Below are 26,633 nucleotides of genomic sequence, written 5' to 3'. Positions count from 1 at the left end.
TCTCAAAAATTCACAGTAAAAAACATTTGCTCCCAGCAAAATTGAATTAGCTTCAGATTCATTCAGCAGGTTATGAAATACTGTGATTGAATTAAGAAAAAGAACCAAACAGGGTCCAGATGAAGAATTGGAAAGAGGGGGAGGATTGAGAGCTAGGAGATGCTGGAAAGGAATGAAGTAACTCCAACTCCACTAACCTTTCAAAGCAGGGGCAGATTCCCATTTGCTGCCAGATCACTGGGTGCTTGCCTGTTTCTTTGTGTTAGCTTTATGTGACTGCTAGAGCAATCTTCAGCTGCATCCCTGGCTTGTGCCCTGTGGCTTGGCCCAGAACATGATGGGGCTGTCTATCTGATGACTGTCCGTTCAAAGGAAGGGGTTAAAATCAAGTTGACCTTATGGTTTTGCATATGGTTACACAGGATTTACAGCTCAGAAACAGGTCATTTGGCCCAAAAAGTACATGTGAGTATTTATGTTCAAAATGAGCTTCCTCCTATCAGCAATTTAAACATTTCCTTTGTACATGTCCTTATCTAACTTTGCTTTAGATGTTGTTTGAATCAGCCACTCAGTGAGAAAATTTTTTTTTAACTCTAACCACTACCTAGGTCAAGAACCTTCTCATAAATTTTCTGTTAAATCAGTTGCTATCCTTTATTCAAATACCCTTATTTTCGTAAACAACAGGAATTCTGCAGATGCTGGAAACTCAAGCAACACATATCAAAGTTGCTGGTGAACGCAGCAGGCCAGGCAGCATCTCTAGGAAGAGGTGCAGTCGACGCTTCAGACCGAGACCCTTCGTCAGGACTGACGAGTCCTGACTGACAAAGGGTCTCGGCCTGAAACGTCGACTGCACCTCTTCCTAGAGATGCTGCCTGGCCTGCTGCGTTCACCAGCAACTTTGATGTGTGTTACCCTTATTTTCGTCCCGTTCACAAGTGGAAATAAATTCTCTAATCCGCCCATCAACTATTTCCATAATATTTATGATCTCGGTACCCTCAGCTCTCTCCTCTCTGGAATAGGCTGTTCAATACTTCCAAATGCTGACCCTACCATGCAGCCCTGTATAACTAGCACAATTGTTATTAGACTAGTGCTATATGTTAGGTGTGAGATTTCCAGCAGGTAACATTACACATTGGTCAGTTATGAAAGTTCTGGAAGTCACGCAGGACAGGGTGGAAACGGGGTGGACATCTTCTGTTTGAGCTTCCTGACCTTTTCAGGCCATTGATACACATTGCCAATGTCTGAAGAGGATCAGAGTTTTTTAAGTTCCTGTTTCCTGGCAACAAAATGAAAAGAGTTTTGAATCAATTGCCTGTCAGAACCAGGTGGCTATAAAATAAAGGTAGCTGGTTCAAAGCTTTTCTAAGGAACTCCATAAGCCCACTCTATCACCATTCTGTCAGCTGTCTGAATAATTAAAACTTACACTGGCAGCTCATTCCACACTCTCACCACCCTCAAAGTAGTTCCCCCTTAGCTTTCTCTTAAATATTTCACCTTTCATCCCAAACCTTTGATCTAGTTCTAGTCTCAGCTGGGCTCAGGGGTAAAAGCTTGCTTATATTTACCCTATCTACTGTATATTCCTCATATGTGCCTCTATAAGATCTCTCCTCATTCTCCCATGCTCCAGGATATAAAGTCCTAACCTACTCAATCTTTTCCTAAGATGCAAGTCCTCCAGTCCCGGCAACACCCTGTAAATTTTCTTTGCACTCTTTCGCTCTTTCCTGTAGGTAGGTGACCAAAACTGCACACAGTACTCAAAATTCAGTCTCACCAGTCCTATACAATTTTTCAATGTAAAATCCCAACTCCTGTACTCAATGTTCTGATTTATGAAGGTGATATTTTGGAGCATTCAATCTATTGCCCACTCTTACATGTTACTTGTCATCATCAGCTGTTACAACCTGTCCTTGGTCAGGTTGAATTTCTTGAGTATATGATAAATTTCCATGCAAGTGGAAAGCATTCCATTATTCAAAATTTACCACAACACTCTGCTTGGTCTCTTTATAAACACACATACAGCAATCTTAGCAAAAAAATTAAGTTCAGTAGCTGAAAATCTGAGATAAAAGCATAAAATAATGGAAACATGGAGCAGGTCAGGAAGTATATTGTTAACGTTACTGGTCAAAGTTCCTTTATTAGAATATTGGTTTTGACATTGCTTTATTATTGTCAGAGATATGAAGATACAGTGAAAATCTGTCTTGCATACTGTTTAATATAGATCAAATCAATACACAGTACATTGAGGTACAACTCGGTAAAACAATAACTACGCAGAATAGAGTGTTAAAGCTACCAAAAGATGTACGGTGCTGGTAAACAATAAAGTACAAGCTCATAGGGTAGATTGTGAAGCCAAGAGTTCATCTTATTGTACAACAGGCCCATTCAAGAGTCTGATAACAGTGGGATAGAAGCTGTCCTTGGGCCTGGTGGCAGGCTTTTGCATCTTCTGCCCGATGAGAGAGGGGAGACGAAAGACTGTCTATGGTGGGTGGGGTTTTTGCATGTGCTGACTGCTTTATGTGGGCTCCAAACTTGAATCAACATCTACTAAAATTATAAATTATAAATGTTTAACAAGTTTATATATTAAGAAACTTAGAGTGGAAGATCAGAGGATAAGACCACTGCACATGGGAGTAGAATCAGGCCGTTTGGCCTGTCAAGTCTGCTCCACCATTTCATTATGGCTGATTTATTATCTTTTTCAACCTTCTTCTCTAGCTTCTCCCCGTAACCTTTGACGCCCTACCTAAACAGGAACCTATCAACTTCTGCTTTAAATATATCCAATGATTTGGTCTCCACAGCTATCCGTGGCAATGAATTCCACAGACTCACCACCTTCCGGCTAAAGGAATTCCCCCTCATTTCTGTTCTAAAGGAATGTCCTTGGATTATGAGACTGTGTCCACTGGTCCTAGACTCACCCACAATCAGAAACATACTCCCCACTCCATTCTATCTTGGCCTTTCAATACTCAATAGGTTTCAATGTCTCCCCCCCATTCTTCTAAACTTCAGTGAGTACAGACCTGGAGCCATCAAACTGTCCTTGTGCATTAACCCTTTCATTCCTGGAATCATTCTCATGTACCTCCCTGGACCCTCTCCAATCCCAGCACATCTTTTCATAGGTAAGGGGCCAAAAACTACTCTCAATACTTCGAGTGGAGTCTGACCGATGCCTTATAAAGCCTCAGCATTACATCCTTACTTTTATATCCCATTCTTCTCAAAATGAGTGCTAACATTGCATTTGCCTTCCTTACCATTGATTCAACCTGCAAGTTAACGCTTAAGCAATCTTGCATGAGGATTCTCAAATCCTTTTACAATTATTTTTTAATTCCTCTGTTTATGCCTTTATTCCTTCTACCAAAGTGAATGACCATATATTTCCCTACGGTATATTCCACCAGCCACTTCTTTGTCCATTCTCCTAATCTGTTTAAGTCCTTCTGCAGACTCGCTGCTTCCTCAACACTACCTGCCCCTCCATCTGACTTTGTATTATCCACAAACTTGGCCACAAAGCCTTCAATTCCATCATCCAAATGATTGACACGCAACAGGAAAAGAAGCGGAACACCACTAGTCACTGCAGCCAACCAGAAGAAGTCCCCTTTATTCTCCCTCTTTGTCTCCTGCCAGTCAGCCAATCTTCTGTCCTTGCTAGTATCTTTCCTGTAATGCCGTGGGCTCTTATCTTGTTAAACAGCCTCATGTGCACCACCTTGTCAAAGGCCTTCCCAAAATACAGGTATATGACATCCACCAACTCTCCTTTGTCTATCCTACCTATTATTTCCTCAAAGAATTTAACAGAATTCCCCTTAAGGAAACCATGCTCACTTTGGCTTATTTTATCATGTGCCTCTATGTACCCTGAAACCTCATCCTTGATAATGCACTTCAAGGTCCTTCCAGCTACTGAAGTCAGCGTTACAGGCCTATAATTTCTCTTCTTCTGTCTCCCTCCCTTCTTAGAGTGGAGTGACATTTGCACTTTCCAGTCCTCCAGAAACATCCCAAGATCTAGTGATTCGTGAAAGGTCACTACTAATGCCTCTACAGTCTCTTCAGCTATCTTTCAGAACCCTCGAGCGTAGTCCATCTGGTTCAGGTGACTTATTTACCTTCAGTCCTTTCAGCTTCCCAAGCACCTTCTCCTTAGTAATAGCAACTACATTCATTTCTGCCCTGGTACTCGAATTTCTGGCATACTACTAGTGTCTTCCACAGTGAAGACTGATGCAAAATACTTATTAAGTGCATCCACCATTTCCTTGTTCCCCATTACTGCCTCTCCAGCATCAATTTCCATCCGTCCAATGTCAACTCTCACCTTTCTTTTACCCTTTATATATCTGAAAAAAAAACATTTTGTATCCTCGTTTATACTGTTGGCTAGTTTACCTTCGTATTTCATCTTTTCTCTCCTGTTTTTAGTTGCCTTCTGTTGTTTTTTAAAAGCTTCCCAATCCTTTGAATTTCCCACTAATTTTTGCTATCTTAAATGCCCTCTCTTTTGATAAACTTTTTGATAAATTGAATGTTTGGCTTCTCTTGTAAAATTAGAATTAACATTCCTAGGTGTTATCCTTGATTCAGATTTGAATTTTAAATCCCTCATAAAGTGACCAGAGCAGCATTTCTCACTTAAGAAATATTGCAACGGTAAGTCAGTTTCTGTCACGTAATGATGCTGAAAAACTAATTCACGCCTTTTTATTGAATAGATTGCTGCAATGCACTTTTTGCTGGCCTTCCAAAGTAATCTATTGACAAACTTCAGCTCATTCAGAATGCTGCTGCTAGATTTTTAGCTAAAAGCAGAATGAGGAAACATATCACTTCAGTCCTAGGTAATCTGCATTGGCTTCCTTATCTTTTAGAATTGTTTTTAAAGTTCTTTTGTTTTTAAAGCTCTCAATTGTCTGGGACCGGAGTACATCACAGAATTGCTTTCATTTGTTTGAGTTCTCAGGTCTCCTTTTTCTGGCCTCTTAAATTTAAACAATTTCTCTCAAAAGATGATTTTCCAGTCAGTCAGCCTTTTTAAACTACGGTCCTAAACTGTGAAACTCAATATGTAAAACTGTAAGTGATGCAGATGTAGCTGAAAATTTTAAACAATAGCCTAAAAGCTATTTATTTAACCTTGCTTTTAACTAACATCTATTTGTCTTTTATTTTTATATTTGCATTTTATCCCTTTGTAAGTCACTTTGAACTACATTGACTGTATGAAAAGTGCTCTATAAATAAGTTACTATTATGTTTTTATGATGTATTTGACTTCCCCTGTCAGCCAAGTTGCATCATCTTCCCTTTAGAATATTTCTTTTTTGGGATGTATCTATCCTGCACCTTCCAAATGGCTCTCGGAAACTCCAGCCCTCCAGCTGTTTTACCATCATCCCTGCTGGTGTCCCCTTCCAATCAACTTTGGCCAGTTCCTCTCTCATGCCACTGTAATTCCCTTTACTTCACTATAATACTGATATATCTGACTTTAGTTTCTCCCCCTCAAACCGCAGGGTGAATTCTATCATATTATGATCACTGGCTCCTCAAGTTTCCTTTACCTCAAGCTTCTGGCCAATCCACCTCCTTCTAAGGATTTCATGTCATTTTTATAATAGAACCAACTCACCCTCTCTGCCTACCTGCCTGTCCTTTTGAAACAATGTGTATGCTTGGATACAAACACGAGGAAATCTGCAGATGCTGGAAATTCAAGCAACACACACAAAATGCTGGTGGAACGCAGCAGGCCAGACAGCATCTATAGGAAGAAGCACAGTCGATGTTTTGGGCCGAGACCCTTCGTCAGGACTAACTGGAAGAAGAGATAGTAAGAGATTTGAAAGTGGGAGGGGGAGGGAGAGGGATAAAGCTAAGAGCTGGAAAGTTGATTGGCAAAAAGGATACAAGGCTGGAGAAGGGAGAGGATCATGGGTCGGGAGGTCTAGGGAGAAAGAAAGGCGGAGGGGAGCACCAGAGGAAGATGGAGAGCAGGCAAGGGGTTATTGTGAGAGGGAAAGAGAGAGAAAAAAAGGGGAAAAATAATAAATAAATAAGGGATGGGGCAAGAACGGGAGGAGGGGCATTAACGGAAGTTAGAAAAGTCATCAGGTTGGAGGCTACCCAGATGGAATATAAGGTGTTGTGCCTCCAACCTGAGGGTGGCTTCATCTTCACAGTAGAGAGGCCGTGGATAGACATGTCAGAATGGGAATGGTACATGGTATGCTTAGATGTTAAACCAAGGATGTTAAGATATTGTCGTATAAATGTCTGCAAGAAAATGAATCTCAAAGTAATAGATGATGACATATACATATTTTGATAATAAATTTACTTTGAATATGAGATATTGTGTACTTTTCACTGTGGCAAAAATGAAAATCAACAGAACTGCAGATACTGGGAGAATCTGCAGTTTTTTTTATTTTCAGTAACTTTGAATTCATTGCCATTTCTCCAGGAATGCCTAACTTTAAGGAAATCTGCTCTTCAATCAGAATTCTGTCCCTCTTGCCCTGTTCACCTCGATGGTTGTTGTTTTCCTGCTTGTCTTTGATAAGGTGTTCACCAAATCCACTTTCACAGCCACATCTCTTCACCGCTCACCAACAGTTACAAAAATCTGGGCTCAAATTACGATGCCACATGAAGGGTTAAAGTAGCTTACGATAACAGTTGCAGGGTCTTGAACATACTGTAGACCCACAACTTCCTGTTCTCCGTGCCTTTGAACCTGTCAGCACTCAGAGTGAAAATAAGAAACAACTTAGATATTATTATCCCCAACCACATCCTCAATAGTCAAAGTACTTCACAGCCACTAAATTTCTTCTGACACGCAATAACTTCTGTCATGTAGACCAGGGGTCCCCAACCTTTCTTGCATCACGGACCGGTTTAATATTGACAATATTCTTGCGGACTGGGGGGGGAGGTGTTCAAGTAGGGTTAAACTCACCTCAACGTGTCTTTTACAGTTAGGGTTGCCAACTTTCTCACTCCCAAATAAGGGACAAAAGTAGCAGTCAAATCCCGGGACACTTTACCCCAGGAAAGACTACCATGACCATGAAGCCTTGCACGGAGACCTCTGTGCACATGCGCATATGTGACGTGCGCATGCGCGTACATGCTAATCTTCCCAACTATACTGTATGTACATTATTTCTACATTATATAGGCTGTGCATTTATCATATCATTCTTGCTTTTACTATATGTTAAGTTTTTTATGTTATTTGGTATGATTTAGTTATTTTTTGGGTCTGGGAACACTCAAAAATTTTTCCTATTTAAGTTAATGGTAATTGCTTCTTCGCTTCACGCCATTTCAGCACGAAAGGTTTCATAGGAACGCTCTACCTTAGCAGGGGAAATACGGGACAAGGGCGGTCCCGTATGGGACAAACCAATTTAGCCCAATATACGGGATGTCCCAGCAAATACAGGACAGTTAGCAACCCTATGTTCAAGTTCAACAGTGCGTGACAGGGAATGAGGAAAGGCGCAGCTGACTCATATTGTTTCCTCACGGCCCGGTAGCACTGAGTAGACAATCATGGTAATAAATCTCATCCCAACGACGTCTTGTAAACAGAAGAGCAGATAATTAAACTGTTTCTCAGTTGAGGAATTGAGGTGGACAAGGACAATGGTATTATTTACTGTTGCAATATGTTGTCACTAGTTCTCTTGAGTGAACAGGCAAATAGGTTCAGTTCAATATCTTCTCAAAGACCCAGACCTCTGTCAACGTGCATTTATAAAGTGTCTTCAATATAGTGAGTTCCCAGGATACTTCACAGGAGGGAATATTGAACAAAGCTTGCAAACTTGCCACATAGAAGATAGATTTAAACAGCATCCTAAAGTAGGAGAAAGAGAGGCACAGCGATTTCAGGAGAGAATTCCACCAAGTGGAAACTTAGCAAAGTCACGTAAGCTCACACTGAAGTGGGGAAAACGTACTTACTTACTTGAGCCCTTGGCTCCCAGTGGAGCATAGGCCCCTGATGACCTCCATCTCCATTGACCTCCAAAGTCAATAGGTACATTTAATGTCAGAGGAATGTATACAATATACATCCTGAGATTCTTTTTCTTTGCAAACATCCATGAAAACAGAGGAGTGCACCAAAGAATGAATGACAGTTAAATGTTAGAACCCCACCCCCCAGTCAATGGTACAGAGGAGTTCATTCATGTTTCTGTAATCTGTTGTATCTGCTGTACAGGGGATTGGGTTAGACAGCTTCACCAGGGCCCTGTCGGCCAGCCTTACCCATTTCCACTTCTTGTAATGGGGATGTAGGGTTGACAATTAAGGAAAAAATCTGCACAAAGTCTGGGGCTGAAGATGTGAAGCAATCTCAGGGAACTTCCGAACTGGTACATTGATGTGCCAGTTAGACTGAACCTAAACCTTAAAAATGTAGAGGCAAGAAACTGATTCAAAGTGGTGGCACTGTTATTGGAATTATTTGACACTGTACTATGCCAGGGTTTAATTTTGGCCTTTTGATTGAGTTAAGCAGCATTATGCACCTGTGATAAAACACATACTGAAGGTGGCAGAGCAGTCTAACCAGTCTGTGTTGTCCTTGCAATTGTCCGATATTTCATGAATTTCTCCCGAGCATAATCTACTAACGTCATGTGGCATCTGTGCTCTTCAGCTAACTGCAGGTGATGACAATCCATATGACAGTAGTGGACCACCAGAGGGCAGCGTGGGAACACAAGATAAATGGCAAACTGAATTTCTGAAGTTCAGGAATGATAATGGAATACTTGTATTATATCCTTGAATAAAAAATAGTTAATATAGGAAAACAATCAATTCAAACAGGTTTATTTGTACCAAGACCTTTACGTTAATAGCACACAGTGAATCGCAACTTGTCCTGTTGATGTTCAAATACAGCAAGGCATCAGGAAGCCAAACTCTAGCTGGCCTTTCTTGTAAGGGAACTCTAAGTAAAAGAGCAAAAATGTCTTATTGTAATAAGAACCCTGGTGAGAACACACTTGCAATACTGCTGTATTGTGTATCTGCTCTGGTCTTCCAACCCAAGGAAGCAGATGGGTGAGATAAAGGGAACGTGGCAAACGTTCACCAGATTAATTCTCCGAATTAGGAGATTGCTCAATGAGGATAAATGGGTCAAATCTGAGCACAATAGGTCTCTTGTATTTAGAAGGATGTCAGGTGATTTAATTAAACATAACAAAATCCAATGGGGATAGAGTAGAAGTAAGTTAATTGAGATGTAATTAATGATAACTCATTTTCTCCCTCCATAGATGATGACTGACTTGCTGAGTATTTGGAACACTTTATTTTTATTTGAGTTCAGGATGATGTTTTCCTTTGCTGGGGTATTTAAAAATGAGGGCCACCATCTCAGAACAAGAGTTGGCTATTCAGGATGAGAAGTTTTTGTTAGGAATACCCTACACAAGAGGACTGAGTATGTTTGATCAAGACAGGGTCTGATGGATTTTGGATATGAAAGGCTTTGAAGGATATGTGATTAATAGATTAGTTCTGATTGATGGGTAGAGTAGTTCTGAGTGGCCCCAAGGTCCATTCCTGCTGCTGTCGGTTATGTGCTTTTGATGCATTGCTTCTGCAGCTGCCAGCCTGCACCGATACTCCCTCACCATATCTCTATCTTCAGGTTGGAGAATAGAGTTTAGTTCTTCACTATTACCTGTTGGATATGTCCTACCAAGTCCTGTTCACTTCAACCAAAGTGTGCGCATCTTTGGGAACTTGCTGGAATACAAGGTCAACGTTGCTAACTGTGCAGCTCTGTGATTTAACAGCCCACTTCCCAACATACTTGAAATGTTAGCGGTTTCTCACTGCACTCTCGATAGCTGGCTGCTCTTGACAAAATGATTCACATTCTACACACCCTTCCACTGGCATGTCAATGGTTGGAAAACAAGCATCACCTCAAATTCCTCCTACTCTGACCACTCCAACCCAATAACTTAACTTAGCCTTTTGTGATTTGTCTGAGACCAGTGATTCACTGCCCTCTGCTATTAAAATAGCAAGCTAAACTTTTCCTTCACATGCATGGTGTCTCTCCCACAATGACCATGTACAGGAATTGAGAACATGATAGTTCAGAAGCAGAGCTTGCAAAGTTGCAAGCATTCTGGTTGCTGAAAAACCTTGGTTCATTGTGTTGTTCAGCTGGAAACCCAGGCCCTTTGACCTTATACTCTAGCTGCAGCATATCTATCTTATGGTTTTGTATCAACTTTTAAAACAAAAGTCTTTGTTCTAGCGCACTGCTTGGTAATTTTCAAGAGGTGGCAGATTGAGTGAGAGGTTCATTGCATCACAAGGGAATTTGTTGTAGATATAACACATTGCTCAGACTAGAATTAAAATATTAGTCATTCAGAACCATTGTCTCTGGCAGCTATAGAATTTGAGTTGACACAGGAACCGCTAATTTTCCTTAACCCAGTTAAGCTCTGAGATCTGTCAGACTATAAATTCTATTGTTCAGTGGAGAGTCATTGAATCTCTTGTTCATGAACCCTCTGCTGTGTTGCATTCTTCTATTTTGGAAAGTGCATCATCTGAGACTGACACTGTATGTTGGGGTTTAATGGAATTTGATGGGCATCAAGGCCTCAGGTTGCATCATCAAGGTAAGAGACTGAAAGACTTTTAGATATGTATGTCATATCTGAAACATTGGGGTTAAAAACAATGGTTAGAAACCGAAGATCAGGACCTGATATTGCCAGGGTAGGTAAGTAGCCAGTTTGGGAAGGAAGGATCAGTCTTAAGAAGGTTTAGGGCCTGAGGTTTAGAGTGATGATCGTGTAAGTTAGATACAATTTAGAGAGTGGGATCTTCATCACTGCTGGTCAAATGATCTTGTTTCTGAGGCAATTAGGGGGTTAGGAGAAGTCAGCTGCAAGAATGGAAGTGCCATAGAGTCACGGAGTAATACAGCACAAAAGAAGGCCCTTCAGCCCTGCTGGTCTATATCAACCACAGCATCCTCCCTGCTAGTTGCAGTTGCCCGTTTTCAGCCCATAACCCTCCAAGACCTTCCCTTCCATGCACCTATCCAAGTGCCTCTTAAATACTGCCTCAACCACTTCCTCTGGTAGTTCATTCCAGGCATTCCTACCTTCTGTGTAAAGAAGTGACCGTTCATGTGTCTCTTAAACAGTACAATACCATAACAGACCACACAATAGCAACCAACAATTTACAAGATAAAGTGCAAAACATCCATGAGGAATTAACAATTAGCAGAATGGTCACATGTGCAAATGTCAATAATCAAACTTAAATAAATGTGAACATATGAATAGAACAAGGAGAGTAGAAAAGACTATTTAATGTTGTGCAGGGACAGTTGGAGTATTACACCAGAGTGAATTTTGAGAGCCTGGTTAGCTACAGGAAAGAAGCTTTGGAGATGACATATAGCCCTGATGGTGATGGACTTGTAGCATCTCCCTGACATCAGTTTAGTGAATAGGTGACTATTTTCAGCTCTTTTCTTTACTCTGGCGATGAACAGATCTTCTAATGTCGGTAGGTGACGGCCAATGATCTTCCCCACTGAGTGGACCGCTCGCTGCCTGGAGAGGGAGGAGGCAGCAGGAAACCAAACAGTGATAGAGTTGGTCACAACACTCTCAATGATGGCTGAGTAAAAATTCATCAGGATATGCCTTGAGATGCTCCAAGTGTGGCCTCACCAATGATTTATATAACTGCAACATAAGGTCACTACTCCTAAAGTCAATGCCCTGACTGATAAAGGCCAGCATGCTCAACACCTTCTTCACCATTCTGTCCCCTTGTGCAGTGACTTTCAACATACTCTATACTTGTACTCCCAAGTCCCTCTGTTTCACATTTCCCAGTCCTTGCCATTCACTGTACAAGTCCTGGCCTAGTTTAAATATCCAAAATACATCACCTCACACTTACCTTAGCTGAAATCAATCTGCCATTCCTCAGCCTATCTCCCTAAATGATCAAGATCGCTTTGCAATTCTTTGTAACTTACTTCAATATCAACAAGTTTTTCAAGATACTTTATTTAGTATCACTGGCAAACTTGCCAATTGCGTCATCTACATTCACATCCAAATCATTTACATATATAATAAATAACAGAGATCCCAACAATTGCCCCCGGACACCCCACTAATCACAAAACTCCAGTTGGAAAATCGAGCTTCAACCATTACCCTCTGCTTTCTATCATTCAGCAAATTCTGAATCCACCTCACTAGAGCCCCCTGAATTCCATGCTATGTAATCTTCCAGGACCTTGTCATAGTCCATATAGACAGGATCCATTGTTCTGCCTTGCTTTGTCACAAGGAGAGATTAGGCCAGGGGTTTCTAACCTTTTTATGTCATGGATCTCTACTGTTAACAAAGGGGTCGGTGTATCCCAGGCTGGGAACCACTGGATGAGACAGACCTGGCTGGTACCCTGGCCTTGAGTGTAGAAGAACAAGGTAAAATTTGATGTTCCTTTTGCCTGAGGTATGTGGAACCAAAAGTGACAAAAATAAGAGATTGGCCGTTCAGGACAGACAGATGAGAAGAAATTTCTTCACCCAGAAGGTGATAAATCTTTGCAACTCGGGAGGCACAGTCTCGGGGATTAATAGGTTTTCAGAATCAGGGTGTAGGGGTGAGTGAAGAGAAGTCATACCATGGTAAAGACTGGCTGTGATATCAGTCAACACCAGCTTCCCAGCCCAAACATCTCCCATTTATCTGTTCTAGCTCTGTTTACTGTCTATCAACCAGTCCTTAATTACCGCCAGTACAGTGTCCTGTTTGTGTGTGCTCTAATTTTGTTTAAAAACCTCTGAATTTTAAACACATCATTGGTTCTCCTTTATCTATTAGGCTACTCCAATCTACGTTGACACTGTGCATTTTCATTGCCAGTTCCATAGTGATAGATTCTAATATTTTTCCTACTTTTGAGGTCAGGCTGACTGCTCTGATCTGTGTTGTTAAACGATGAGGTTACATTTGTAACTTACCATTTTATGGGAACCATTCTAGAGTCTCAGGAACTTTGGAAGATGTCAGCCATTGTCCCCGCCATCTCCATTGTCACTTCTTTCAGACTATGGGTCATCAGTTCCTAGTAACTTAATAACCTCCCGTCCCATTAATTTCCAAAATGTTTTTATTTTCTTCAGCTCTTCACCCACTCTAAACATGTTGCTCTCTGCTATTTCCAGGAAATTTTGTTTAACTTCTTAGCTTTTTCCTTATAGTGTTCAAACCTATCTAACTTTGGAAAATTTTTTTTTTACTTCAGTAGAAAGGATTTAATAGTTTGTTTTTACGTTTCTCATCAGATTACTCTCATATTTAACTTTCCTCATCAATTTCTTGGTGCTCCCCAGCGAACCGTGACCCAGAATTTTCATTTAAACTGGTTTCCTTGCATGAAAAATCAATTGTCACTGTTGAAATACTAATAAAAAAAATAAGCAGCCTTATGCTGGTCAGTTTTGGAGGTTTTTCTTTTCCAATGGCAAGGTCTGACCCAGACCCGGTTTATGTTGTAAACACTCAAGTCTTCTTACAGGGCTAAAGGAAACTTTGGATTTTAAAGGGTATTTAAATGACATTTTATAAAATGTTTTTATCTTGGAGTTAATTTAAAACTTGCAATTACATTAACATATCGTTCTTCCAAACACATAATAAACAAATTAACCTGATTAAAACTCATAAGCTTAGCACTCCTACTTTTTAGATATTATTAGAGCAGCATTATATGCCACCCTAACAGTCTACTGTAACACCCTAAAGTTACATAAAGATTAAATTTTTCTTGAAAATTGCATGGTTTTGCTGCCAGTTTCAGTGTACGCGGTTGTTTTGATCTGCAGAATCACGCAGCAACCAACACTTAGCTGTGCAGCTGTGACCTTGGGAGGAAGGAAAATATGCAGAATACAAGCAATACTGTTCTAGTTCCAAAAGAATGTTTCTGCTGGCTTCATGAATAGCTGCTATAACCTATAGCTTCTTTCAGACCATGGGACATCAAGATAACTACCATTTATGAAGATCAGAACTATACTTTTGCAGTGAATATTAGGCATTGTATTATTGTTAATGACATTTTGTAGAGCTTAGTGCAATAACTATGTTTCTCATGCTGACAAAATTCCTGCCTGGAAGTCAGTAATTGTACCTCTTGCTGGACGCTAAAGCCTGAAAAAGGATGCAGTATTGGTTCAACCTATTTTCAACTGCACAGGATTGGGTTTTCTCTGTGATGTGCGAGGAACCTCCTGTTCAAGTATTTGAAGAAATATTAATCTGTGTCACATAAGCTGTGCAGATCAACATGCTGGTCTGTGATGATAAGTTGATCTCCAGCTAACATCGCAATACTTCCACCAGAATTGGCTTCAACATCCCGTGATTCCAGTGTGGGGAAGCAGGCAGGGTTCCTGCTGCCCATCTGTTTTCACTAGCTTCCACATTCAAAGTATCTCCATGGTCTAACAAAAGGCAGGTTCAGGCTCAGCAATGATGCTCTCTGAAGTACAGCAGCCTACTGATCTGATCTTTTTGGGCTCATGTATTTAAAGATATTGTAGAGCCTTCTATCTTGCATTTCCAGCACAGGTTGGAGCTTTCAGTATTACTCAGAAGGAAGCATAAAACAAAAGCAAACGGAGGTATCACAATGACATCCTACTTGGTCTTTTAGCTATTCTGTACAAGAACCTCCCTGGAGAAGGTAGGATTCCATGTGCAGTATGGTGCTGTATGAACCCATTGCTTGAATTGTCAGAATCCATTCATGTATTTACTTCAGTGCAAGGACTACACATAGTATTCCACCAGCCAGCGATATTAAAGCTATATTCTTCCTTTATGTTTCCAATAGAAAGCCAAACTTGGACCAGCTGGTAAAAAGGTGATTGAAAAGAAAGCAAGTTCGCCATCAAATAATTTGGACCATGTGAATATATCAGACTTCAACTTCTTAATGGTGTTGGGCAAAGGAAGTTTTGGCAAGGTTTGTAAAAACGCATTGGGGAAAATCGTTTCAAAGGGGATGATATTGGTTTCTGAGGATGTTAAGGGGAAGAATTTTAGCCCACAATGAAAGACTCAGCAGGTCCTTGAGGAAGTTGCCGCACTTAATATATTTTACATTTGTTATGATATTAACAGAGTAAAAAGGGCCAACATTTTGCAGGAATAACTTCAGAAAAAACTTAAGAATCAAGCATGGAGGAAGGTTTTAATGACTTGGAGAGAGGTTCAGAGTTTAAGGTCTAGCTAATATATATTTAATGGAATGTGATGGAATTATTTTCCTATGAATACACACTAGCAAGGTGCCTAAGCATCCAATCGACTCCGTAATAGCTCAGAGGAATTGTCGGCTGGTTGAAGCTAAAGATTGATTGTATCATCTAGGACACTGGTACTTTCTTGAGCAATTTCCATTTGGCCTTATAGAAAAATTTGAGAGAGGGACAATGAAAGTGCACTTTTTATTGTGCCTATACTTGATCTGGAAGAACAAAATATTAGGTGCCAAAAACCTTAACTACTTTTGTCTCAAAGTGCACCCCCCTACCCCCCACTATTAGCAAAATTAAAAGGATAATCAAGATCAGTGGCCTTTGTATGGTTCACAGTTCCTTAAGGCATTCAATTATCTTCTACAGGTCATGCTATCGGAGAGGAAGGGAACAAATGAGCTTTACGCCATCAAGATTTTAAAGAAAGATGTGGTCATTCAGGATGATGATGTTGAATGTACCATGATTGAAAAGAGAGTCCTTGCCCTGATGGAGAAGCCCCATTTCCTAACACAGCTCCACTCTTGTTTTCAAACTATGGTAAGTCTCTAGTTCCAGAAAGTAAACATCGCAAAAGATGGTCACCAAGGACTTCATGCCTATAATTAAAATCTTTGAAAAATATTACACTAGTTCCTGTTTATATGTTTTTTGTTTTAAATGGCTGTTGGTGTGTTTACATTGTTTTGAAATTACGAGGATAGTTTTATTTTCTTGATCTCCTTGTGCCCATTTCTTCATGCTGTTGGGCTTTGAGTTTCCCTTTTTAGACTTCTGAACATTTGTTCTCATGTAAAGCAGTGCTGATAATAGGCGAGGTGCAATGCCCAGATGTTTCTTCCAATTGATTCATGGTTCCTATGGTTCCTAGTCGTTATTTCACTGTGTCATTCAGTTAGTTTCTTCGCACCTGATAGAACTGATTTTGTTGTTAGAAATGAGGCAGAAAGCAACAGTTTAGGCAAGCCTCGACAGGAACAGATTTTATAACTGTAGGATGAATCTGTGTCAGAAAATAGACTTTAAAGTAGGTCAATGTAAGTGAATAAAGACATTTGACATTATATTTTATAGACAATCTATAAATGAGCCATCAGTGATTTGGACCAACATGCTGATATTTTTAGTTTCTTTAATTACTGATGTGCATTCTTCTCATATCTAAAATGTTTACCAGATTTTTTTGATTCACTCTGTCTCACATGCTTATTTGACTTCCTCTTAAGTAGATCTCTGCTTTATACTTTCATGTTTCTACATGTAAATATTCCCTTCTAGATTTATTGGTGAATGTTTTCTCTTTAATAATTTAATATTGCACTCCCCACACGAGTGGAAACTGCACTTTTATGACTGTGCTTTCAAGCCCTTTTATAATTTTATAAAAGGTCCGTTAACATCTGCCGGACGATGCTGAGGATGTTCTACGAGTCTGTGGTGGCCAGTGCTATCATGTTTGCTGTTGTGTGCTGGGGCAGCAGGCTGAGGGTAGCAGACACCAACAGAATCAACAAACTCATTCGTAAGGCCAGTGATGTTGTGGGGATGGAACTGGACTCTCTGACGGTGGTGACTGAGAAGAGGATGCTGTCCAAGTTGCATGCCATCTTGGACAATGTCTCCCATCCACTACATAATGTACTGGTTGGGCACAGGAGTACATTCAGCCAGAGACTCATTCCACCGAGATGCAACACAGAGTGTCATAGGAAGTCATTCCTGCCTGTGGCCATCAAACTTTACAACTCCTCCCTTGGAGGGTCAGATACCCTGAGCCAATAGGCTGGTCCTGGACTTATTTCCTGTAAATAATAATTTACATATTATTATTTAATTATTTATGGTTTTATATTGCTATATCTATACTCTATTCTTGGTTGGTGCAACTGTAACGAAACCCAATTTCCCCCGGGATCAATAAAGTATGACTATGACTAACAACTCTTAGTAAGGTGGCCAGTGATGTTCCATATTCATATAACAGATCACCATCTCCCTCAGAATCAGAGCATGCCATTCTTGATCTAAAGAGACTACAGAAGGAGGTTATTTATAAATGATAGAAAACAAGATGTCTGGAACAGGAACATGTGGAAGCAAATCTGTAAATTGGCTTAGATATGATATTCAATTTTTTATGTGTTAGATATGAGATGCAGTTATGTTAAGATATGTAATAGTAAATGTGCATAGCTTAAAAGGATCCTCTGTTCCTACGCATTTGTTCAATTTAAGATCACTGCTAGTATAAAGCAAAGATTAAGTACTGAAGATAAGACCCTCATAGTGTTGGGCACGTTGGCCAAGTGCGTTATCTCAAGGTCAGTTCGAGCCTCAGCTGTGGCAGCGTGTTTGTGCCCTTGAGCAAGGCACTTAATCACACATTGCTCTAGTCTGTGTGAGGAGTGGCGCCCCACATAGACTTCCAATCTGCGCCTTGTAAGACATGAAAATGCCCGACACAGGCCTCTCATGGTCTGAGTCGACGTACCCTCCTCATAGTCTGTAGATGTGATGTCCACATAGTGTCAGCTATGGGCCAATGGATGGTGTTGTTGCTGTGCCAAACTGAAGCTGGCAGCTCAGTATTACTCTGGATTTGATTGTGACTGAAGTTTTTGTATTCTAGCATTGAACGAACATCTGGCCAAAGTGGTGTCACATTTCCAGCATTACAAGAATAATTAGACTTTGAAGTTACAGTGAGGCATGGATCTCACTCTCTTCCCTTTGTTGTTAGATTAAAGGCCCTGGATACAAGTAAAAAAGTAAACTTTATGGCTGGCTTCAGAGCATTGCAGAGACTACAGAAAAGTGTTTCTCACAGCACTTACTGACAATCCTCAGAACATTATCACTTTAAATACAATCCTGGCAATTGGTTTTGAAAAGGTAACTTTGATCTTGAATATCATGCAGGGAAAAACTTATCTGAGGTGGCTTCAAACTGATGTGAAAATTGAAAACTTTATCCTTCTTAAGCTCTATTTATATCATCACTTGTTTCTAGTACTTGATAGAGGAAGAAAAAATAAATACAAGGGACAAACTTTTAATGTGCTAAGGGAGAGTGCGAACCAAAGGAAAGATTTTCAAACCAAACTAGGCACCATGTTTTGAAATAAAGTCAGAATCAGAATAAGGTTTAATATCACTGGCACATGTTGTGAAATTTGTTGCCATGTGGCAGCAGTATATTGCAATACATAATAAAACTGTAAATTATAGTTAGAGGTGTTTATATATTTTAAAAGTTAAATAAGTTGTGCAAAAAGAGAGAAAAAAAAGTAAGGTTGTGTTCATGTGTTCAATGTCCATTCAAAAATCTGATGGTAGAGGGGAAGAAGCTGTTCCAGAATCTTTGAGATTGTGCCTTCAGGGTCTCGTACCTGATGGTAGCATGAGAAGAGGGTATGTCCTGGGTGACAGGGGTCTTTAATCATGAATGCCACCTCCTTGTCAATGTCCTGGATGCTGGGGAGGCTGGTGCCAATGATGGAGATGACCGAGTTTACAGCTTTCTGCAGCTTATTTGGATCCTGTGCAGTCTCCCCCTCCATACCAGACGGTAATGCAACCAGTTAGAAAGCTCTCCACAGTACATCTGTAGAAATTTGCAAGTATCTTTGGTAACATACCAAATCTCGTCAAGCTCCTAATGAAAGCTTTTGTGCCTTCTTTGTAACTGCATTGGTATGTTGGGCCCAGGATAAATCATCAGAGATGTTGACGCTCAGGAACATGAAATTCCTTTCCACATCTGATTTGCTGATGAGAACCCCACCTTACCCTTTCCAAAGTCCGTAGTCAATTCTTTGGTCTTACTGACGTTGAGTACAAGGTTGTTGCTGCAACACCTCTCAACCAGCTGATCTGTCATGCTCCTGTATGCCTTCTAGTCATCATCTGAAATTCTACCAACAGTAGTTGTGTTGTCAGCAAATTAATAGCTGGCATTTACACTGTGCCTAGCCACACAGTCATGGATGTAGAGAGAGTAGAGCAGTGGGCTAAGCACATATCCCTGAGGTCTACCAGTGTTGATTATCAATAAGCTGGAGATGTTATTTCTGATCTGCACAGACTGTGGTCTTTCAGTGAGGAAAGTTTGGGAAATCTGAAAATGGGACTAACGAATTGCACTTTACACTGTGCTTTTTGCAGTCGTTGCAGCCATTAAAACATTTTTGTAGCAAAACCACATGCTGGAAGGACTTGCCCAATTAAGCAGCATCTATTAAAAGATAAACCAATGAATGTTTCAAGTCAGCAACTCTTCCTCCAGAATTGAGAATCCCTGACTGGCTGAGTTCTTCCAGCATTTCTGCTTTTGGTTCATATTCCAGCACATGCAGCTTACTTTGTTTTCCACTATTGCAGAATTGCTAATATTGTAATAGAGGAGAACAAAGCAGCCAGTCTGTGACAGCAACCGGGCGATCTGTCTTCTAATGTAGGGACAAGTGATGACTAGGTCATTCACCTGAGATGACAGTCTTGAATTGCAGTGTTTTACAGCAAGTTGTCCCAGAGATGTACACTGATACGTACATACAGAAAGACAAGTTTTTAAGTTTCTAATAGTTGCAGAGGTATATTTTTTTCCTATCCTGTTCAATCCACTGCTGTTTAGAGAAGCAGTATTTATAATTTTGATGTCTGTAGTGGGCAAAGCCATGCAAGGAAAAGCATCCTTTCTGTTCTGGCAGAATACCACGTCTCCAAGAAAATAATTGCATTCTAGCTATGCTGGCAGCAGACAGTGTAATTTGGTTTCGATTGAAACCTGAGGGAGCCTCACAACAGGAATGCCAGTTTGCTCCTCCTGTTTAATGCATCTTTCTTTAGTTCAAAACTAGTGAATTAAGTTAATTCACAGTCAAAGGCATTATTACTAACAATCCCGTCCCCCTCTGTACGTTAGGTTGAAACATTTTCAATACAGAAGTATGTATACAACAATCGAGTTAAACAAAATTATGAAGGGCAAAAGGGTAGATTAAGGCATCTGTTAGTCTTGCGAGACAATGGATCTGCGCCTGGAAAGTCTTCACTCTCCAGGGTGCAGGCCTGGGCAAGGTTGTATGGAAGACCAGCAGTTGCCCATGCTGCAAGTCTCCCCTCTCCACGACACTGATGTTGTTCAAGGGAAGGGCAAGGGCCGATAACAGCTTGGCACCAGTGCCATCACAGAGCAATGTCCGATTAAGTGCCTTGCTCAAGGACACAACACGCTGCCTCGGCTGGGGCTGGAACTCACGACCTTCAGATCACTAGTCCAATGCTTTAACCACTTGGCCATGTGCCCACAAAAGGGTAGATAGTAAGGATTTTTTCCCCCACAAACAATGGACTCACTTCAAAGAACTCTTCATCTCATGTTCTTGAAATTTATTGTTTATTTAATTTTTAAATTTTTTTTGTATTTGCAGTTTGTCTTTTCACATTGATTGTCTGTCTTGTGTGCATTTTTTCATTGATTCTATTGTGTTTCTTTGTATTTACTGTGAATGCCTACAAGAAAATGAATCTCAGGGCTGTATGTGGAGACATGTATGTACTTTGATAATTAAATAACTTAGAAAGCATAGGTTTAGAGTAGTGAATAAGACACAGAAGGAATCTGAGGAAGAACTTTTTCACTCAGAGGGTGGTTGGAAACTGAAATGCACTGTTTGAGGGGCAGGTCGAAGCAAAGACACTCACAACACTTCAGTAGTATTCAGTCGAGCACTTGCACTGCCATGACAAAGTAAGGTTTTAGATAAAGTGCTGTTAAATGGATTAGAATAATTAGCTACTTGATGGTCAGTACAATTTTCTGTGCTGTACAATTTTGTGATATTTCATCTTTGGGTGCTGCAGACTTTGGAACCTGGCATGCTGAAACTTTGGCTCACTTCTTACTAGCTGAGCTTCATAGCCCAGCATTGACATCAGGGTTTCATCAATACGTGCAATTAGCAAGTTTATTGATGACACAAAAAGTGCTAGTGGTGTTGATAATCAAAGGATTCTCTTCGGTTGACGAACAATAACTGGCCAGCTGGAGAGTTTGCTCGAGCGAAGGGAGATGAAACTTAATCCTGATAAGGGCAAGTTATGCATTTTGTATGGCCCAATAAGAATATATGATGCACTAACCAAGTGGTTAAGGTGTCAGTCTAGTGATCTGAAGGTCGCTAGTTCCAGCCTCAGCTGAGGCAGCGTGTTGTGTCCTTCAGCAAGGCACTTAACGACACAGTGCTCTGTAACGACACCAGTGCCAATCTGTATTGGCCCTAGTGCCCTTGCCTTGGACAACATCGGTGGCATGGAGAGGGGAGACTTGCAGCATGGGCAACTGCCGGTCTTCCATACAACCTTGCCCAGGCCTGCGCCCTGGAAACCTTCCAAGGCGCAAATCCATGGTCTCACGAGAGTAACGGATGCCTATTAATAAGGATATATCATGCATGGCATGGCCTTTGGGAGTAGTGAGGGAATTTGATCTATGACTCCACAGACTCTCACATGTAGGTGAGGTAGTGAAGAAGGCATGTAAGTTGTTGGTCTTTATTTATTGGGGTATGGAATAAAACAATATGAAGGCCATTATAAAACTTTGTTTAAACCACAGCTGGCCACTTGTGTGCAGTTTTAATTACCACTTTACAGAATGGATGTGAATGAACTGGGGAGATATAGAGCAGATTCACCAGGATGTTGCCCAGGATGGAAAGTTCAAATTTTGTGGGGGAGACCGAATGAACTGAATTTGAAGACAGGATAAATGATGGCACCTTCAGTTCTGCATGTGATGTCACCAAACTTAAATATTTTAGATAGTGAGATATGCGAGAAATGTACTGAACCAGTCTGTCATGAATCACAATCCAGCACAGACTTGTTGCAGGAGGTAGATAAAATACTAATTCCTTTATTAGTTTAAGCCAAGTCTTGAGGAGCATGCTTCACAAAGCGGGAACATTTCACTGATAGGGCAAATGAGTGTAGTTGTCTACTTTTATTCAAGGGCCGAATGGTTGAGGGGTAGAAACTGTTCTTGAACCTGGTGGTGTGAGTCCTGAGGCTCTTGTACCTTCTACCTGATGACAGCAGTGAGAAGAGAGCATGACCTGGGTGGTGGGGATCTCTGACAATGCACGTCTGCTCTCCCCCATCCTCCCGCCACCCTACTTGGGATAGGATTCCCCTTGTCCTCACCAGCCTCCGCATCCAGCACATAATTCTCCAAAACTTCCACCATCTCCAATGGGATCCCACCACCAAGCAGCACATCTTTCCCTCCCCACTTTCTGCTTTCCGAAGGGATTGCTCCCTATGTGACTCCCTTGTGTATTTGTCCTTTCTGGCACTTCCCCTTGCAAGCAGAACATGCCCTATACCAGCGGTCCCCAACCACCGGGCCGCAGACTGGTACCGGGCCGTGAGGAAACCTTTCCTCATTCCCTGTCACGCCCACTGTTGAACTTGAACGCATGCGAGGTCATTATCTACGCATCATCCATGTCAGCGTGGGAAGATCAACTCCTCAAGCTTGCAAATGACGACGGGCTGAAAAGTATGTTTGACATAACATCTCTGCTGGCATTCTGGATCGAAGTCAAGGCTGAATATCCTGAGATAGCCATGAAAGCACTGAAAACATTGCTTCCATTTCCAACATTTTTCTGCAAAGCAGAGATTTCTGCAATGAATGCAACAAAAACTAAATTGCGGAATAGACTGGACATAAGGAACCCCCTTCGAGTATCGCTGTCTCCCTTCACCCCTCAATAGGACCGTCTTGTTGCAGGAAAACAAGCCCAGGGCTCCCACTGATTCAGCGATATTGGTGTGTTGCAATGATTTTATATGTTCATACGAGGAAAATATGTGCTACGTGATTAATATCCAAATGTTACTTAAAATGTTATGATGCTACTGACTTATAAGTGACTTATATAACCATATAACAATTACAGCACGGAAACAGACCATCTCTGCCCTGCTAGTCCATGCTGAACGCTACTCTCACCTAGTCCCACCGACCTGCACTCAGCCCATAACCCTCCATTCCTTTCCTGTCCCCTTTCCTGTCCATATACCTATCCAATTTTTCTTTAAATGATAACATCGAACCTGCCTCTACCATTTCTACTATAAGTTCGTTCAACACTTACTTCAAGCTCCCCTGTCCTCCCCGATAATTGACTTATCACTATATTCATGCGAGGAAAAGATGCGCTGTGTGTTTAATATTAAATTCGTTAGATAAATGCTTTTAGAAACGAAATTGAGTGCATTAGCCACTTATCACCTATATTCCGGTTGTGATTAACACCCCCCCAAACAGAATCGCCAAAAACGACCTGATAGAGGTTTATATGCTTACAATAGGCATCGATAGAGTAGACAGACATTATCTTTTTTCCAAGGTTAAAATGTCTAATAGCAGAGGGCATTCATTTAAGGTGAGAGGGTGTAAGTTTAAAGAAGACAGGTGGGCCAAGTTTTTTTTTACGCAGGGAATGATGGACATTGCCAGAAATAGTGGTGAAGGCCAATGCAATAGAGGCGTCCAAGAGACTTAGATAGGTACAGGAACGTACAAGGAATGGAAGGATATGAATATTGTACAGAGAGAAGGAATTAGTTTAGTTGGGCATTTAATGACTAATTATTTCATCTTAATACTGTGGGGCCCCTTTTCCTGTGCTGTACTGTTCTGTGTTTTTACGTTTAATTGTTAGAATTATTCTTAACTTAAAATTTGTTAGGAAATTCCAGTTTCTACTTTAACCTCATGTTTTCCTAATCATTTTTACATTTTTTTCTGTAACTTCTGTGCTTAGAACTGACACTTTCAACAACAGCTCTGAAGCAACCTCAATCAAATTAATTCCCGGTGTAATACCTAATATTCCTTCAAGTATTAAGGAGCCACAAGGTTTTGAGTTTGGACTTTCTCAAACTAGAAGATCCTTGTGATGCAGATGAATGCTTCGTAAGCATGAAATCTAATTATGAATCCCCTTCTCCAAACCCCCTCAACTCCAAATCCAGTTTCAGTCCATTTGTAACCTTAATTTATTGCTTTATTTTATTAATAGGCATTAATTTATTTCTGAGTGCTTGATTTTCTTACATATTTTCATGCTACTTCTCCTGTATATACATTCAAATTTAGTGCAGAAAAATCCTTCATTAAATCTCTACTTCAAAATAAAAATTTTGTCATTCGCAGAACTGTTGCAGTTTAATCTGAACCCTCAAAGTCTTCCACAGGATGAGGCTTTTTTTGGCTTTGTTTTGTACCTTTTCTACTTCACTCTTAATTCCTGTCAGAGCACAACAATATCTGGTGGTTTTTAGATTAATTTTCATTGGGCTGTATTTTTTTTATTTCACATGTAGTTCTAGCTGACAAAACTATATTCTTAAAGGGAAATATTGAACTATTCTAGAATCTTAATAGAACTGGATAATTCCAAATAGCATTGGCATTTAACAAGGAACTTTGTTTAAAAAGAGCATAATCCTCCATCTCTTGCTAATTCAAGTTTATCATTTGACTGTACAGTACATGCATATAACCAAACAAACAACGTTTCTCCAGAACACAGTGCACCCATAATACATGTATCACACACAACACATCAAATAAAATATTACCACAATTTAGTTAATAAAATATAATTCAAACGGCATGTAGTGCGCAGCACAGGTAAACAGTAAACAGCTCACTGTCCTAGTGGTGGCAGGGTATTCGGTAGTCTCACAGCCTGAGGGAAGAAGCTGTTACCCAGTCTGGCAGTCCTGGTCCTGATGCTCTTGTACTTTCCTCTTGACTGTAGTGAGTGTGTCAAAAAGATTACAGGATGGGTGGAAGGGATCCTCAACAATGCTTCAGGCCCTTCACATATAACGTTCCCAGTAAATGTCGCAAATAGTGGGGAAGGAGACCCTGGTCATCCCCTCAGCAGTTTCTTATTGTGCACTGTAAGGTCGTGCAGTCCAATGCTTTGTAGCTTCCATTCCACACAATGATGCAGCCAGACAGGATATTCTTGATTGTGCTCCTTTAGAAAGTTATTAGAATTAGGGCAGAAAGCTTTGCATGCCTTAATCTTATCAGGAAGTGTAGACATTGCTGTGCCTTCTTGACTAATGAGGAGGTGTTGTGGGTCCAGTTTAGATCAGTCATTAAGTGCACATCGAGGAACTTTGTGTTCTTCACTCTCTCCACGGCAGAGTCATTGATGTGCAATGCAGAGTGGTTGACCTGCGCCTTCCTGAAGTCCCCAATCATCTCTTTTGTCTGGTCCATGCTGAGACTCAGGTTGTTGTTCTCACACCATGTGACAAGCCTGTCTACCTCCTCTCTGTATGCCGACTCATCGTTGTTGATGATGAAGCCAACCACTGTGGCATCTTCAGCGAACTTGATGATGTGGTTTGAGCTGGATCTGGCAGTGCAGTCGAGAGTGAGCAGTGGGCTGAGCACACATCCCTGCGGGACATCAGTGCTCAGCATGATGGAGCTTGAGATGTTGCTGCTAATGTGATTTGATTGGGATCAAGTAGTCCAAGATCCAGTTATAGAGAGGGGTGTTGAGCCCCAGTGAGGGTAATTTACCCACCAGCCTCTGAGGAATGACCATGTTAAATGTCGAGCTGAGGTCGATGAACGATAACCTGGCCTATGAGGCATTGTTTTCTAGGTGGGGCAGGACGGAGTGGAGGGCTGAAGCACCCATTTGAGTGAGTCATAAGCAAACTGGAAGAGGTCCAAACTGGAAGAGGTGAGACTTTATACGATCCATTACCAGCCACTCAAAGCACTTAATGATTGTTGAGGTCAGTGCCACTGGGTGGTAATTGTTTAGGCCGGTTACCATACTCTCTTGGGCAATGGAATGGTGGTGGCTGCCTTGAAGCCTGTAGGTACAGTGAACTGTTGCAAAGAGACATTAAGCCTATTCATTAAGACCTCTGTTAGCTGGGCTGCACAATCGGGTATGTTGTGTGGCCCTTCAGCTTTGCGTTGATTTACCCTGGCTAGGATCCTCCTCACCTTGACTGTGGTCAGACGGTGCCTGTTCCTCAGGGGGAGAAGGGGCTTTCCTTTTGTTGCATCACTCAATGTGTCAAATCATGCTTAGAAGGCATTCAGCCTATCAGGAAGGGAGGTGTTGCTTGTAATGTGTCATGGT

General features: G+C 41.0%; 1 protein-coding gene across 2 annotated transcripts in view; it reads left to right on the top strand.

Annotated features, from left to right (window-relative positions):
* LOC140187369 (protein kinase C alpha type) overlaps nucleotides 1–26,633 on the top strand; it is a 314,906-nt gene that overhangs the window by 234,963 nt on the left and 53,310 nt on the right. For both annotated transcript variants that reach the window (XM_072242638.1, XM_072242640.1), the window contains exons 9-10: nucleotides 15,009–15,140; nucleotides 15,802–15,975. In XM_072242638.1, the coding sequence (XP_072098739.1) occupies nucleotides 15,009–15,140; nucleotides 15,802–15,975 (306 nt within the window). The remainder of the gene's footprint in view (nucleotides 1–15,008; nucleotides 15,141–15,801; nucleotides 15,976–26,633) is intronic.

Source organism: Mobula birostris, chromosome 24 (assembly GCF_030028105.1).
Source record: "Mobula birostris isolate sMobBir1 chromosome 24, sMobBir1.hap1, whole genome shotgun sequence".
NCBI lineage: Eukaryota > Metazoa > Chordata > Chondrichthyes > Myliobatiformes > Myliobatidae > Mobula > Mobula birostris.
The sequence above is the reverse complement of the archived record's forward strand: the minus strand, read 5'-3'. Positions and strand labels throughout refer to the sequence as shown.